Source organism: Uloborus diversus, chromosome 4 (assembly GCF_026930045.1).
Source record: "Uloborus diversus isolate 005 chromosome 4, Udiv.v.3.1, whole genome shotgun sequence".
NCBI classification, from domain to species: Eukaryota; Metazoa; Arthropoda; class Arachnida; order Araneae; family Uloboridae; genus Uloborus; species Uloborus diversus.
Window position 1 is genome coordinate 139,453,556 of NC_072734.1, and position 17,111 is coordinate 139,470,666.

The 17,111-nt window shown below is 35.2% G+C and overlaps 1 protein-coding gene across 1 annotated transcript in view; it reads right to left on the bottom strand.

Moving 5' to 3' along the window:
* Positions 1-14,324, bottom strand: part of LOC129220861 (collagen alpha-1(XV) chain-like) — a 50,048-nt gene extending 35,724 nt beyond the window's left edge. The window contains exons 1-3 of the mRNA XM_054855292.1: positions 14,120-14,324; positions 10,805-10,967; positions 9,337-9,496 (exon numbers count right to left, since the gene is read on the bottom strand). Of these exons, the coding sequence (XP_054711267.1) occupies positions 9,337-9,496; positions 10,805-10,967; positions 14,120-14,324 (528 nt within the window). The remainder of the gene's footprint in view (positions 1-9,336; positions 9,497-10,804; positions 10,968-14,119) is intronic.
* Positions 14,325-17,111: the final 2,787 nt, after the last annotated feature.

The following is a 17,111-nucleotide window of genomic DNA, read 5'->3' on the forward strand; positions in this document are numbered from 1 at the left end:
TCTGATTATATCTAAGCCATCGTATCAACCTGAACCAAGTGTAATGTATCAACTAGACCCAAACAATTCCATTACGTCAACACAAAAAAAAAAGGTGAAAACACAGCTGCGAATACATAAAGTAAAGTAATTTACTTTTGGGCATACAAACTATTCTATCATGAATAGCTCTCTAACTAAAAAGAGTTTCGTATGTGTACGCATGTCGAAAAAGTGTAAGCCGGTTGCTTAAAAATAAGATATTCACTTCTTGGTGCATAGAATCACTCAAAAATTAAAGCCATTGTATCAACTTAACCATGTACCAACTTTACTCAGTCTCTTTTATTGTAATTACCGAAGCAAATTCTTACTACAAGTGGCGGTAAATTTGCGAATAGAGACCAGACCACCTTCAGTAAATCAACATTTCGGATGAAAGAGGGAAACATCGTTGTAGTGTTATCAATAATGTAGTTATTTATTTATTTAATTATTTATTTTTTTAACTTAAAACATACGCCCCCCTCCCCCTCCAGGTTGTTTAGTGTTAATGAAAAGTACTGGCTGGCTTTAGGGGGAGAAGAGGTGAGAAGTGATATAAATGCACAAATAATACGGTTCTTAGAATAGAAATTACCTTCAGTGACCTTAAAGCAGTATTATTTACTAATCTTTACTAATAATAAAGCTGAAAGTCCCTCTGTCTGTCAGGATCTCTGTGACGCGCATAGCGCCTAGACCGTTCGGCCGATTTTCATGAAATTTGGCACAAAGTTAGTTTGTAGCATGAGGGTGTGTAGTGCACCTCGAAGCGATTTTTCGAAAATTCGATGTGGTTCTTTTTCTATTCCAATTTTAAGAACAAAATTCTCATAAGATGGACGAGTAAATTACGAAATTATCATTACGTGAAACCGTAACATGGGCACAAGCCAATTGGCGAGAAAATTCACCATACATTATTTGTAAATATACAGGCGAATCAAAAGAGCTTTTAATTTTCTATTACGGGCAAAGCCGTGCGGGTAGTTCTAGTTAAAAATAAAACTCAAGAACAATCGACTTAGGTATTAAAAGAGTTTTGGACAATTAAATGCAAAATGTCTTTACGTACTTAACTAATATCAAGTCCTATAATTTCAAAATAAAGTAGTTTAATCATGCACTAACTTTTCTTTCCTTCATTCTGACTAATTCCCAATGACAGTTTTTTTTTAGTACTATACAACATAAAACAAAACAACAAAAAATAGTGCCAAGCAGAGTACTATCGCCAATTATGGCACCCAAGAATTCAAAAGATGCAGCGAAAGTTAAGACAAAAACTAATCAGACTTTAAATGCCGTCTTGGGAGATGGGTTAATTGGCATTAAATGGAAAGGGGTGGATTAGTCCGGGGTCTTTGTAATGCATGCAAACTAAGAAGCAGCGACGTAGTAGGTAGAAAATTTTCTGGAACGGTTCTTGAAGAGCGGTGAAGTAAGACTGGCGGAAGCAAGAATAAGATTAATTTCCTCCAGTGTAGAAGTGAAAACTAATTCTGTATTTAATGTAGCTCACGGAAATTCTCTTAAAAAAATCATTAAAAAGTTAAAAGTACAAATCTTTTTCAGTTTTGAATTAAAGAAAAGTAAGGAAATAAAAAGCAGCTTTTGTTTTTGCTCGAAATACAAAGAAAATCTCAAGCTAGAGATAGTAGAGACAGTAAGTAACCCTGAGAGAATATATAACTTATCTATTAAAAGGTTTTGCAATATTTTTACAACACATAAGCTGTTTTAAAAACTTCATCTATAGCTTCACTCGATAACAAAATTGCAAATAAAAGTAAGATAAATGTAATGCAATCAACTTTACTAAATAAAGGACAATTATTTTTTAGCGTACTAATTGAGAAAACTATTTTATCATGTTTTTATTTAATTTCTGTTAATGGAAACAATTACATTATAAATCACCTACATAGAGTAAACATTTAGTTAAGCATAGAGACCCACAAATGAATTTTCTATAGTTTTAAATCGCGACAACACATACATTGCATTCATTTCCCTTTAAGCAGAAAATGAATTTTAATTACATTACCTAAAACTATTTAAGTATAAAATTATGACTTTAAATACTGTATACTGCAACCATTTACATTGCATTTCATATTTCAAGTAATATTGGTAAAGAAATTTAGTTATAAACCAGATCATCAAAGACACTTTACGTAAAGTCGATTACATTCGATTCATCTTACTTTCGTCAAATACACTTATATCATCAAAGACTTTCTTTAATCAACACTTTAATGCTTGACCTCGAAAAGAAGGCGAAACCTTGAAGCGAAACATCATTTACATCATTTGTAATAGGTGGAATCTGCCAGAAAGCACCGAATAGTAAGGGACATGGTCGCCAATCTTATACATTCCAAAATAATAACAAACAACCTATTACAAATGATACAAATGATGTTTTTGCTTCAAGGTCATCCGACTTCTTTTCGCGGTCAAGCTATACTCGTCACTTTACGGATAAATTAAAAATGAAAAATTTCTAGTTGAAGTAAAAGTTGAAAGTTGGAAATTACTTTCATTTAGTAAACTGTTTCTGATTCACCAAAATGTTACTTTTTATTTTTTCTACAGAAAAGAAACCGTATAAAACTGAACATTCATAAGTTCTCACCACATAACAGGAACAAAGGTAACAAACTTGCTGAATAATCTCTTATTAATAGATTCATCAAAATAATATTACTGATGCAGTAATTTGACGAGTAATTGCTTTATCTGTACAAGCCAAGTGATTAATTTACAAATGCACAATATCCACGTGTCTGAAAGACTGAAAGAGCTGCGCCGACTAATCGGCTTTGTGTAATTTAAGAGCGAAACTAATGGCCGGACAACTGGAGGAAATCATTTATCATTAGTAAACATGTTAATTTGCGTTTCAACAAAAATATACTGAGTTGTAGACAACTGATATAAAGCTTTTTAATCGATGCCCTAAAGGTTTCAATGCAGGTGGTCTCTGTTCTAAATATTGAAAGCACGCGTTGCTACGTTGGAAGAGGCAAAGTGTTTAAAAACAGCTTGCTGAAGAGATACTGCAGGTATGTTGAGTTATTTATTAAATGCTTTACAAGGATTCTGTCAACAGTACTCCTTAAAAATTTATGTTGGAGGTGCACAAAGTTTTATACAACTTTTGGAAATGTGATTAAGTATAAAGAGAAAAAAGTATTTCCTTGAAACGCATAATGAGTAAGACAAATCTAAGGTAACAATAGGTTTATGACGCATTACAGGTAACGCCGTTACCCGGATACAAGCACTGGTCATTCCTCTTGACGGCAGGACCTCGCATACAAAATATTCAACTGCATAGCTCGAGTATATTCGGTGTTGCTATCAAGAGTGAATGGGGTTGTTTCCTTCAGTCAAAAATAGTACTTTTTTGTCGCTGAAATTGATCGAATGAGAAAAAAAAAAAAAAAAAACAGACTCAGAAAATACTTTTATTTTCCCAACAGTTATTTTTTAATTAATTTTTGAAAATGTCCGATTTTTCAAACAGGGCGTGGTCTTGATGACGTCACAAATGATGCTCTTTGGCGCATCTTTCTATCGCGTTTCCACGTTATGATAATCAAGAGCCGAATTAAAATTGCACTCTACGCTTGCTATCAACCATATCGTTGCCAATACATGCGAGTAAAGATGCGAATGAAATACTTTCTTCTGTGAATGGCAACACTGAATGGCATTTCATCATTTGTGATGTCATCGGCAGACGACATAAACAATGAAAGCGCACCGATTTAAGCAATGTTTTTAAAATATTAAACTCAAACAAATTATTTAAAAAATGGCTAGATCCTATGTTTTTAAGCATGCTCTTTCAGAAAAAAAAATACTTTTAAAATTTTGGAAACAACCCCATTGGCGACTGTAACGAGACCCATCCATTGGTCAGGCACTAGCGCAGTCAAAATTCACCTGCTTTGTGAGGAGGGGAGGAGGTCGTAACAGTTCTTTCATGCATATGAACTAATGTTTCCGGATTAGCAGAATGTGTTCAAACCAAGGAATCTGAAGGACTGGCCCTCGAAGTCCCCCGCCGCGTCACTTGAGACATAAAATGTCTACTGATTAATTTGTGGGCCAACAGTGCTAAAATATATCCATTGACTATTGTAGAGGAGGGAAACAGTAATAGGACAATTACACTGCTCATTACGAAGGGACATAAACCATCATTCATTAGGGTTGATCGGTATTATATGGTGAAAAAAAATATTGTCAATCCAAACAAGAGGTGGTCAATGTCGTTCTTTTTAATGATCAGTTCATCAGAGGATCGTTCATTCTTTTGATCCGTTCATTCAACTCGTTCATTTGAACGACTTCGTTCATTTAAAAAAGTTGCATGTGATCTCTCTGCACCACATTACTCACGTACTTTCGCAATGTTTCATCACATCAGTAATATTCCTTCAAGGAAAAATAACTAAAATAATCTAAAAGTAAGAAAATAAGTCTATGAAAAATGAATAAAAAAAAGTTATTCAGGTTCAGATGTACAAAGCAATTATAGTTCATTTTGTAAGGTATTTCTCGGTTGCCGAATGGTAAGATATGTTTTCCGTTCCAAAAATCATTTCAGCATGCTACAAAATTGAGTTTTTCAATTTTACTTCATAAAAATAAAAAAAAGTTTGTAACATCAGAAAATTTGCAAAATTAAACTTACAAGAAATTGTGCATTAAGTCTAAATGGAAATATCATATCTCTAAGTGTAATATGGTCACAGGTGAAAATAAAACAAAAAATCTGTCGAAACTGACCCTTTTTTGACCCCAAAACAAACATCTGTCAACCATGACATCCACCCAAAAGAAAGAGGTGCGTTCCTTCAAATGTATTTTTTTTCCCCAGCTACAGCACTGTATAGTGTATATATACAGCACATATAGTATTACCAATAGACCATGCATAACGAAAAAAGTAACAATAAATGTATCGGTAGCTCTGCCGGAGTACCGGATAACTTAATTTAAAAAAAAAAAGACCCACCCATATTAGGGAGCTTCAAAATTATTTCACAGTAACGATGGGAACAGAAAGAAAACGCAACATTATTTTTAATGGGAAAAAATTTGGCAGTAATAATCCTTATTAAAAATATCTCGATATTAAATGTAAAATAAGCGAGTTGGAAGTCGCCAAGCAAGTTAAAAATAAAGCCAAATCAATACAGATGGTAGTTTATAGGGATGTTAAATATAGAAGACAAAAGGATCGCCAGAAAAGTGATAAAAGGTATTTTTAAAAATGAGAAAGATTGTAGCAGGTGAGTGTGACAGGAATATGACAGGTCCAAACATTTTGGTAGTAGCCTAAATAAGTTACACAAAACATTATTAATAGATACATTGGAAAATTGCTAATGAACTGTAACGGCTAAGGAAAAATGATGAATAAAGCAAAAAATAAAAAGGTTCAAAATGAATAAGTTGTACTGCACTGAGAAACAGGAAATTTGAGGTTGATTGAGTGTTAAATATTTGAAGATGAATATATTTTTTAAAAAAAAGCGATTTTATCACAAGTGCATTAATACAACGTTCCAAACTGCTTACCGTTCAAAAGAACGGTCGTTCATTTTTTAGGTAAACGAACGGATCCGTTCATTTTAAGGATTCGTTCTTTTTGACCCGTTCGTTCATGAGCGACGCATCCCTAATCCAAACCTGTACATAAAATATGTTCTATCGCATGGAGATTCAGGGAAAATTAGTTAAAAAAAATAACTAAATTTAATGCTGCCGCTAAAGGGTTAAATTGTGGAGAAAAATTTATTGAAAATTGCTTAAATTTAGTTAAATGATTTTAGAATCAAAGTTATTATTTTCCTGAAATTAAAATGGTCAAACGTGATGATAATTATTGATTAGTGAGCACTGAGAGTTGCATTGTACTAAAAGTATATTGTAATATTTCACCTCCCAACTACTCCCTTTTCACACCGTCGAATCAGCGAATCAATAGCGCAACCCGTACTGCAATGGATTCAGTCGCAGATTTTTCATCCACTATATCCTTCCACACTTACATATTAGAAGTGGTATTAATTTAACACATTAGCTTTTAAAAATACTGGCTCTGAGTACATCAGCCACGTGTCAGAAAATCTGGGAAGAGCGCAAAATATTGGAAAACATAGGTTTTTTTTTTTTTTTTGTCATTCGTAGGTAGATGTAACAAATTTTGTTGCAAGCGGTTGCGATGGAACATCTTTCGACGCAGGAGTCAAGGATAGGTGGTATTCAAAATATAGAACTGATCTTGAGCTATAATGGTTTGTGAGACCAGTTACGAGTCAACAATTTTTCACTTCGCCATTTTTACACTCATGTACAGTGCAGGTAAAAAAAAAATTGCATCACCCTCGCATTTTCACAACAATGAGATTATGTGAGAAGTTTTGGTCGACCGATTAACGATGAATGTATGTGAAATTCTGCAAAACTTATGAAATAAACATTTAACAGCAGGAATCCGATAATTGTTCACGTAGATTGGGGCTGTTTCCGGGACAAGGCAAACTACTGAACTGACCCCATGCTCATTTTTTTAAATTCCTTAACCTGCGTGTGAGTTTAGAGAAAAAAAATTACTTAACCCCATGTCAGTTTAAGTCTAATGGCAGGATAAATGTTTTGAAATTGTAACTTACCAGTTTTGCCCTATGGCAGAATCATCCTGGAAAATGACGTTTGGAACTGAAGTAAAGTGATCCCGGATAGTATATGTAGGAAGCAATTTCTCCTCCAAAATGCCAATATACACCTGAGCATTTACTGTTCCTTGCACAAAGTGAAGCCCACCAACTCCTTGCATACATTCCCAAATCATCTGGGATACGGGATACGTGATTGTGTGTTGAATGCAGTCAGGATGTTATTCCTATCCTTTGCGGCGCGGCTGATGCAATTTTTTTACCACCACTGTAGATAGAACAACGACTGGGCTCAGAAGCTTTACTGGCTGAATTGGAAAATTGTTAGCTGGATGAGAGGAATTAACTGCATTCATGCCTATTGAATGCACGCTATGTGAAACGATTAAGAAAACAGATCTAAGCTTCGATCCACGGTACCTGATGGAAATTTGTAAAGCTATCAACTGCGGACATTACAGCGAAAGTCCGTCCAAGAGAAACCATGGAAATAGTTTCCACTCAAGGTGGCTTATAACTGTGAACAAAACTTTGTATTGCCTACGAAAATTCACTCCGGAGTTTAGTGTCAATAATAAAGACATATGTATTGGGGTGGAGGAAAAAAAACGAAAAACGTTTTTGCGAGTTGCTATAGCGCGGAAAAGTTGCGATTGGTGACGACTTTAAAAAAAAAATGAAATCTGATAATATCTTCCAATTGCACAACTAGCCTGAAAATTAGAATTTTTTTTTTTTTTTTTTTGCGGATTTTTAAAACATTTCGTGTATTTTTTTTAATGTTCTAAGACGGAAATGTTGCGATTGGTGAAGCCCTGAGAAATTAAAAAGAAATTTTGAAATCGAATAATACCTTCTAGTTCAGGTACAAACCTAAAAAATTGAAAAAAAAAAGAGACTTTCAGCTTTTTTTTTTTTTTTTTGAAATTAAAAAAAAAAGGTCAATTTTTTTTTTTTCGATTTTTTTTCAGTAATATAAGGAAAATTCTTTTAAAAAGCACTATATTACACAAAAACATTAATTTATTTCTTGATTTTCAAGGTATCTTCTAACCCATGCAGAAGTCCATTCTTATTCACAGTAATTTGCCTTTTTCCAATAATAGAAGGTTATAAAATATTTCGAAAAATTTCTACCATTAAGTACACAAGTTTTAGATAGAGACCACATAAAGCAATACGCACTACGAGGAATTCTGAAATTTCGCTAAGACAAACGGTTTGCTTGTACCCAGCTTATTTAAAGGATTCTATCCGAATTTTCATTTCGCCAGATTTTACGGTGCGTCGAATTATATTGATTAAATGAGAAAATTTGACAGAGCGTACACTGACTGAGAGCTTTAGTGATGCTATGATTTTAAAAGCAATTGTAAACCCAACAATCATTTCAACAATTTTACCCACTATCCAGAATTTTAACAAACTCTTAGATATCTCTTCAAAACATTGAACATTGACATTTTCTATCATTAGAACTTTCTGAGGAAAAGGTACATAAAGTTTAGCATTTAACATTATCTGCATACAGGGTACCGACTCCCCTTAAACATGCAGTTGTCCAGCGATTTTCTGATAGGAATGGAAGAAAAATCCCGCATAGCGATCTTTTGAATATTTTTTCTCGTCAAACAGGATCATGTCTGCCAAGCTTCAACCGAATGCGAAACTCTTGCTGAGTAGTAATCCAAAAGCCACTATCACAAATACACTCCTCCAGAACTCATGACGATGTCATCACATTGCGCCATGCCATTGTTACTAAAGCAAATGGCACATATACTTCTATCTACGGACACCACTTCCACCACCGTATCCCCACCATATCTCACCAGCGTCCTCTCCAAATACGGAAGGTTGATATGTGTACCGGACCGTAGATAATAATGAGATTTATAAATATTAGTTACGCCTGCTTAATATTTTTATAGTCGTTTCTCAATTGAAAGGACATTGCATTCGGTGGCGCCCCGAACTTAAATTTTTAGAACGACGGAAATTTTTAATCTGCCAAATTTTGCCGAATGATTATAGATGGAAATCCAAATTTCGTCGAAAAGTGATTATTTTGTCGAATGGAACTCCCCATTTCACGGAATGATGATAATGTTGCGGGACAGAACTCCCCATTTCGCCGAATGGTACGAAAAGGAACTTTTTGGAACACACAGTGACCTCCTGCGACCTCCCATCGGGGCGCCCCTGATAGCAGTCATTAGACCAACGCCTCCTTAATACTAAATGCCTCAAAAAGCGATCCTCCGCCGGTACACTTTCAACGCTACCTGGCGGTGTACAAGGATGGCGTTGCTATGACGATGGATCCAAACAATTCAAATCAAATTTTTAATTGGTTAATCTCATAATTTAAATTTCGAAGTTAGCCAATTGTGTTCTGTGCTATTAATTTCTAATAACTTTTGACCTTCGATAGATGGTAATAGCCAAGAGAACCGAAATTTGCTTATTGGAATCACTTTTTCTATATTGAAAGCGAGAGAGCGACAGGCATTTAGTAATAAGGAGGCGTTGGATCAGACACGGATAGCAAAAAATTCGATCCACAAATCTGTCGGCAGTGTAAATATAAAACCTCAACAAAATAGCATCCGCTTACCTGATAATGAGCATTCAAAATGGTACCCCCTTGGCCAATGTAGAGGGTTGATGCGGTATCGAATACCAGGCTTTTAGGAATTCTTCGAATCATGGTTGTAGAAAACTCCTCACAGTTATAGTACAGCGAAATGTTATTTTCCTTAACTCTTATGGCTAGCCTAAAAGTATAAGAATCACAGCTTAAAAGGAACCACAAAAAAAAAAAAAAATGCTATAAAAGAAACATTAATAAATCAAAATTTCCTAGTTTTTAAATTGTTTTTAGATGTTATCCATAAATGATGTGAAGCTTTGAGAAAGTGGTGGTTTGTGAAATTTTGACCGTTTGTGATAAGGGGGAGGGAGGTGATAACATGAAGTGTGACATCATACTTTTTTGGTTGAAATGAAAACCTTTGTTTGCAAGAAGTCTAAAATATATAGTGTCAAACATAACAAGGGGAGGAGAGGGGGTATAGTGAAGTATGACACTTCGTGGCAAAGGAGGATGGGGTAAAATTTATTGATAAGAGGTGTGACATTATTTATAGATAGCTCCTTTGCAGGAAAATCAGCTCAATTTTTAAAATAAAAGACATAAGCTACAGTAAATTACGTTTCGAAAAGCATTATTGAATGTGAGAGTGTTTGTTCCTTTTTTCTTTTCTGTACAGTTAAAGGCTGTTCAATTATTTTACACTGTGTTTAACAACAATGTCGCCCATCGATTACCAGTATCTATCATCAAGTATTAGAGAAAGAATGCTTCTAAAAAGAAGGAAAACAGAAAAAGAATTTTCAGACTCAATAAAGGGTCATTGAATTGACGTTTTTCATTTTATTTCTTTATCTTATTTAGTTTTGTATATCCTTAAGTTCAATAACTACTGCACAGTCATCACGCTGAGATAGCACTGGATTACCTGCGGGCAAACCTTGGATTACTAATGAGCTGTGAGATTAAAATTAATACATTAAACACAAAATAGCGATCTTCAGTTTAATTAGTTCGAATACAATAGTTAAAAGAATTTGGCCAAGAATTTACACAGCCAGAAAATAGCTGTTATCTGCAGAACCCTCTAATCTATTCACAGAAAATCTAGACCAAAAGTATACAAACAGGTTGCCAGAAAGTTACTTATACTTACACTAGGGTTACTTTTGAGGATTTTCTTCGAAATAAGAAAAAACCTAAACCAATACGAATCGCATTCGCCGTCTGATTGGCACCAATTGGTTCTTGTCCAAGCCAAACACGTGGTTAACGTCTCCTAACGGCGCATTTCTTTATTTACAATCCTTCCCGTGAACGCAGTATAATTTATTTAAATCGCCGCTGTTCGTTAAATTTTAATACAAAAAGTGTGCAACGCTTTTTATTGTCTATATCAGATTTTCAACATCTACTAAATACGATAGAAAAAAAAACATGTCTTTGATATATGGGGTGCTTTTAACAAAATACTGATCACCATGAAACTTACCTCGTCCACAGCCCGACAAAATCGGGCACGACGAAGGTCACAATCGCCTGGGATGTGAGATGCATGTCCACATCTGTATAGTACAGGGTTAAGTTAGCAGTGGACTCGTCAGACGCTGATAACTTCAGTCCCAGCTGCACCACAGTCTCAGTTGGATTAACCACTAAAACACACAACAGATAAAATTAGCTACCCAAACAAATATGAACTGCTAATGTTGTAGTTCAAATGCTAAGATTCATTTACACTTGCATTTTAAATGAAGTTCAACATTTTTTTTTTTTCAATGAGACAGGTCACCTTGTTCGACTAATCAGGCGTACCCACCTAGAAGGGGGGGGGGAGAGGCATGGTGCAAACTGCTCCATTGAAACTTTTAGAGGGGTGTTTTAAGGGATATCTTTCTTTTATTGGGGAGGGGGGCGTTTGGCGGTATTTATGGGGATAGGGTGCGTTCTTGCTCTTGGGGAGGAGGAGCACCCATGGACTAATTCAGCTAGCTGACGCTAATTGAGAATCATGTCCAACCACATTGTTGTTGTACTAACATGAAATGTTCCTGTTTTCTATATATCTTGCATTAAACCAAAGAAGTAAAGAAAACCTCTATAGTCTACGAATTTTATTTTTTATGCGCAAAAAAAGTCATAATTCAGTCTGATGGACAAATTTTCACACTAACTTTTAAAATAAGTACAGGAGCCGAGCTCCATTGAACTTCCATGCTGATTAAGTCCTAATATAGATTCAAACACAAACATTGTACAAGCACAGATCCGTACAGCATCGATTCTCAAGATATGTCTATGAACTTCTTAAGTTATAGATGGTAAAAATAACCGTTTAAAAAGGGAACTAGTGAGACAGCTGAAGACAACTCCTCCACTTCTCCCCCGAATGGTAACAAGACCTTCTCGGTTTCTGGGGACTGGGGAGATTTAAGAGTAAAATATTAACAATGTAAATTCTATTCTTTTACTCAGCAAATAACAGAGGAAGAAATGCTGACCTTTGAAACCCGGCGATCTTCCGGAATGGACAGAAAAAATTCCTTGGTATAACTTTGATATACCCCCCCCCCCCCACCAAAAAAAATTGCACGCCAAATCTGGCACTCCCTACGGACTTTTTAGGGTTGCTGTTTCTTATTTTGGTGTTGACAGTTTAGGTTTTTTCAGCTTTTAGGTTTTTGCTGTTGCCAAATTTAGTATTTTCTTGTATTTTGTACAATTTTTTGAGTGATTTTTTTTTTTTTTTTTGAAAGCTTTGTGGCACCAATTTTTGGATTTCATATATGTTTTCGCTCCATTTCATTCATACACCTTTTGCCGCAAATCTGGTTGTATTTTCCAATTATAATTTTTTCTATTAATTATTTTTATCTTTTAGCTTTCAATATGCCTACTGTATATAGTGTTGTTGAAAACCAGGTATTTTGCGCCAACGCCAAAAACAGGTATTTTGCTTGGCGAGGAAAAAAAGTCGCCAAATTTCCGATTTGGGGGGGGGGGTATATCAAAGTAGTTCCAATTCCTTTAACTTGCTAGTTTTGTGAAGAAGGTGAGAGGAATTCAATGAATATTCTCTGAGACGACACTTATTAATTAAGCACTTTGATTATACTTGGCCTGATTGTCACGGAGTAACCTATGGCTTACTTTTGCTTATATTTCAGCCACTAGATCACTTAGAGACTTCTGGATTTCACTACATGATTTGCTTAACCTTAAGGTACAATTTAACGCTGAAAAACAACAATTCTGAAATAAAATTATTATTCCATTTAGGATGGAAAAGCAGCGAATTTCATGTAATTTCCCTATTAAATGTTTAAATATAAAGTTGCAAATTTTGTTGCCTTGCAAATGTAATGCTAATAGTAATCATAAGGAAAATTTTGAATCAAGGCTTCTCTGGAGCAAGAATGAAATGTATTCACTGACGTTGCTTTCTTAGGGTTTTTATCCTCATCTATGCCAATAGCCGATAACGGGGCTTAGTAAAGAGACATACGAGGATCTTTATCAGAAGTAACTTGTACGCTGTGAACCATTCTTTCGCTTATATCTTAGCAACTAGGCCACTTAGAGACTTCGGAATTTCACTAAATGATTTGTTTAATCTTAAGGTACAACTTAACTCTAAAAAATGAAAATCTAAAATAAAATTTTGTTGAAAACAAAAAACTTTAAAATAACAGAGTTTTTAAAAAATACTCAACACGTTTCATAATGCATTCAAAAGGATAAAATAACTTTTCTGGGTCAGAAAGGACAATTTAAAAGTATTCCTGTAGTTTTCAATTATTCCAAGAAAAAGACTTCACAAACGAAGAAAAGTGCGTTCAAGTCATTTCAAGCCGAACTTTCTCATTAAGAAAAATATGCATGTTTCAATACTCAAATTTATGATTGAAAGTTAGATAATGATAAAACATTCTCTACATGACTTGAGTCGCACTTTTCTTCGTTAGTGAAGTCTTTTTCTAGAAATAATTGAAAACTACAGGAATACATAAATTGTCCTTTCTGATCCAGAAAAGTTATTTTTATTTCTAATGGCAAAAGGAAAATGACTAACTCTTTCAAGGTAACAGTAGTAAGAACATAAACCATAAAAGGGAAAAAAGTCAATGTCCCATCAACTGGTGTCGAGTGTTCCAATATCGATATACCACCGAATCTCCATGCAGAGCCGAGCATCCCAACAAATGGTTCGTGTCCATAATTTCATCTTTCTCACAAAGTGGGCAATTAGGACTAGCACAAATGCCAATTCGGTTGAGGAGCTTCTCCAGGCAGTCATCATGGCCTACCGTAAGTCTGAATTCCGCCACTGATTTTTCATGAGGCTCATCTGAAATATTTTGGTCGAAACCATCGAGAAGGGATAAAATGGAGGGAGTGAAGACTTTTATTCGTAAGCCAAAGACACCAAATCATGTGATAGATTTTAAAGCGAAGTATTGGAAGAAAATAGATTATTTCGCCAGTTTCACGCCAAAACGTGCCAACCATTCGTCGTTGTTAATTCACACGACTCAAGCTCTTTGCCAAAACCAATGATTGACTAGCTCCATCCATTTGCTAATTCCTGCTCCAAGGTCCAAACCATCTGAGAAGAGCTATCATTCCGGTCGTTCAACTCAACATACAGATATTTGCCTACTAGATGGCGTCGGCCTGAGAAAGATTTATAGCCTTTTCTTGGTCATGTGGCATACTGAATTTCCTCGTACAGTATGAGCAACAAGATTCTTAACAATATCTCTAATTTAAAATACATTTTTGACATTACAGAATACGTAATTCTCACCTGCAAAGATATATCCACCATGTGGCGTGTTTGGCTTGAGAGTGACGCCAATGGCGAAGTTCCGGAAGAGGCTGGGAGGTAAATGCAGTCTGTACGGGGCCTTGATGTCAGCTTCCGGATCCAGGCGGAATGCCGGAAAACCGTCTGGACCAATCGAGAAATCGACACCCGGTGTAGCGAATGGAATCTGGATAGCTTGAAGCATGTCTAGAATACGAGGTTGAAGGGCTGAAAGAAAAATTATCTCAATTTCTATTCTTTACACAATGTTGCTACATTTCTGAAACTAAATTAACTTACAAGGTGTCTGTTTCTTTTTTAATTATTATTTAATGAAACTTTTAAACGGCTCAACATGAGCGCAAAGCAACGGAAGCTCTCTAATTTTTTGAAAATGAAATCCTCAAAACGCAATTGAAGCTCATCTTTGATGAAGCTAAAGAAAAAGATTAGGCTCGGAGCTCTTCCAAAACACACACAAAATTCTTAAAAAACACAATATTAGTAGATTATCTTTGATGACAAGGGGAAATGTTTGGAGAATTTCCACTCTTTTCTCTCTCTTTTTTTATTTTTATTTTTTTTGACTGAAGCCCTAAAAACGCAATTTTGAACGATTTTTAATGATGGGTAGGGGGGGGGGGAGAGGCAATAGCCATTACAACGGAATTTGTCCGAAATTGAAGTCAAAAAAACAACACAATTGTAATTCTTTGATGCAGTTAGGGGACGGGATAGAATTTGGAGACTCTTCAGAAAATGATTGAAGTTGAAGTTCCAAAAACGCTGTTGTATAGACAAAGGCAAACGAAAATATGCGATAAAAAATACTAGTTCAACTCTTTACCGCCAGGTAAGGGCTTCTTGGCTTTATCAATTGCAATTCGGTCACCTAATTGCTGTAATTGATAGGAAAAACTCTTTACTATTGAGCACGCTAGTAACATGCTTTGAACATGATTGAAGCTAACGGCAATATTAAAAAATGCTGTGATAAAATAAAACATTTTATTCCTAGATTGTTATTTATTGTGCATTTGCCTCTTTCTCACTGGGTGGTAAAATTTTGAACTAGTGTCTTCTTATTACAAATTTATTTCTCTCATCGTCCACGTAATGTGTAGTGTACAACAAACTTCGATGACTGAAGAGAAAAACCAACGTAAATAAAACATGAATTATCAAGAAAATACAGCATATAGCTATTTCAAGCTATATGCTGTATTTTCTATTGCTGAAACTATTGATGCTGATTATTCATCATCATCAATAGTTTCTTCCTCAGTGTCCAAGAAAGGCTCAACACATACCAAAAAAGTCGTGAGACTTTTCGTGACTTTCAGTCGTGAGACATTATGACTTATGAACGTAAACCACGTGGACACCGAAAAATAAAGGGGCTCAGATTAGAAGATAACCAATAGAATTCACGACAAGCGACGGCAACGTACTACATGTCAGTTTAGAGAATGCAGCTAGGGGAAGGACACTCAATCAAAAGCCAGGAAGCAAAAAGAAAGGGAGAAACGAACTACCAGAAAAGTAATATAAATAGTATCATGGAAAAAATGGAGAACTTGAAAAATTATTGACTAGAGAATAAGAATTTTTACTAATAGTAAATTTGCCAAAAATTGAGATCACGGATCGAAAAACATTTACAAATAATTCTAGCAGATGAAAGATAAAAACAGTGGTCAGAAGTTCAACAATGCTGAGCAATGGAAGAACGTGCAAGTTCTTTATGTTTAAATAATTTTCATGTTCTTTCAGACGGTACATGAGAGTACGCTTAGTCTGACCAACGTAACCAAGTCCACGTTTGCAGGACATGCTATAAATATTCGAAATGGTATGGCGATCATGAGATGCTTCATATTAGTAAATTTGCATTTTCTTATTTGCAGGAGAAAAAAGTGTTTATATAAAAAAAAAGCAGTAATAAAAGCACAGTATGAAAGATCATGAAAATTAGGTTCAAGATAAAGGACTTGCACGTTCTTCCGCTGCTCAGCATTGTTGGACTTCTGACCACTACAGGAACCAACCTTAAAACTAATGCTGATCTAAAGCAGTTTTAAATTTAATAAATGTGTTTTTTTTTTTTTTTTGGCTAATCTCTTCGCCGCCGGATAAGCAGGGATGCTTCCAAGGAGGAGGGGGAAGGGAGTCATGGCGCTGACTGCCATTGAAATTTTTAAGGAGATGTTTTAGAGAGTATTTTTTCTCCTTTTTGGAGGGTTCTCGTATTTTTTGATGTACGTGAGTGGGTTCTTGGTAATATCCTCTGGTAGAAGAGAGTGATGACTGTGCGACAGACGCCGCTCTCTACCACTGAAATTGGTCATATTCACATAAGGTGTTAAGAAAAAAACTGACGCAGTAGAAAAAAATAGCTACAGTTTTGAACTCAGCGTGCAACTTTAAAATAACCCAGCAGAAATTTTGTTAAAAATTGTTCCTCTGTGTCCATCAAGGGAAAATAAAATCAACCACTCAAAAAAAATTATCATGTTATTAAAAATGGAAGATACAAATGAATAACATATCATTATTGCTTTCAGCTAGCAAGTCGTGTTTCCGAATTAGAACGTTACTTGCTATCTACAGGAAAACTTAAAAAATAAAACAAAACCTTGCACATATTTGGGGGAAAAGACATCGTTTGTTCAACACGAATACTTAGTTGAAAGTCTTGTTCAAGAAAAAGAAATGTTCACTTTATCCCCATTTCAGAAAATCCAATCATACTTCAACATCATGAAACTGACTTCGCTGAAAAGAACTCCCTCACCTCGTTGCCACCCTTCGAGATATAAAAAAGAAATACGAAGTGCTAGATAAAGAAGACGACTATATAAATTCGTCTGATGAAATTGGTCAGACGATCAATGCCAATGTTCTTCGAGAAAAAGGAAAAGAAATATGTCGATGCATAAAACAGCCGACCATAAGATAAACGAAGTTTGTGTGGGGTGATGATTTCGGGGAG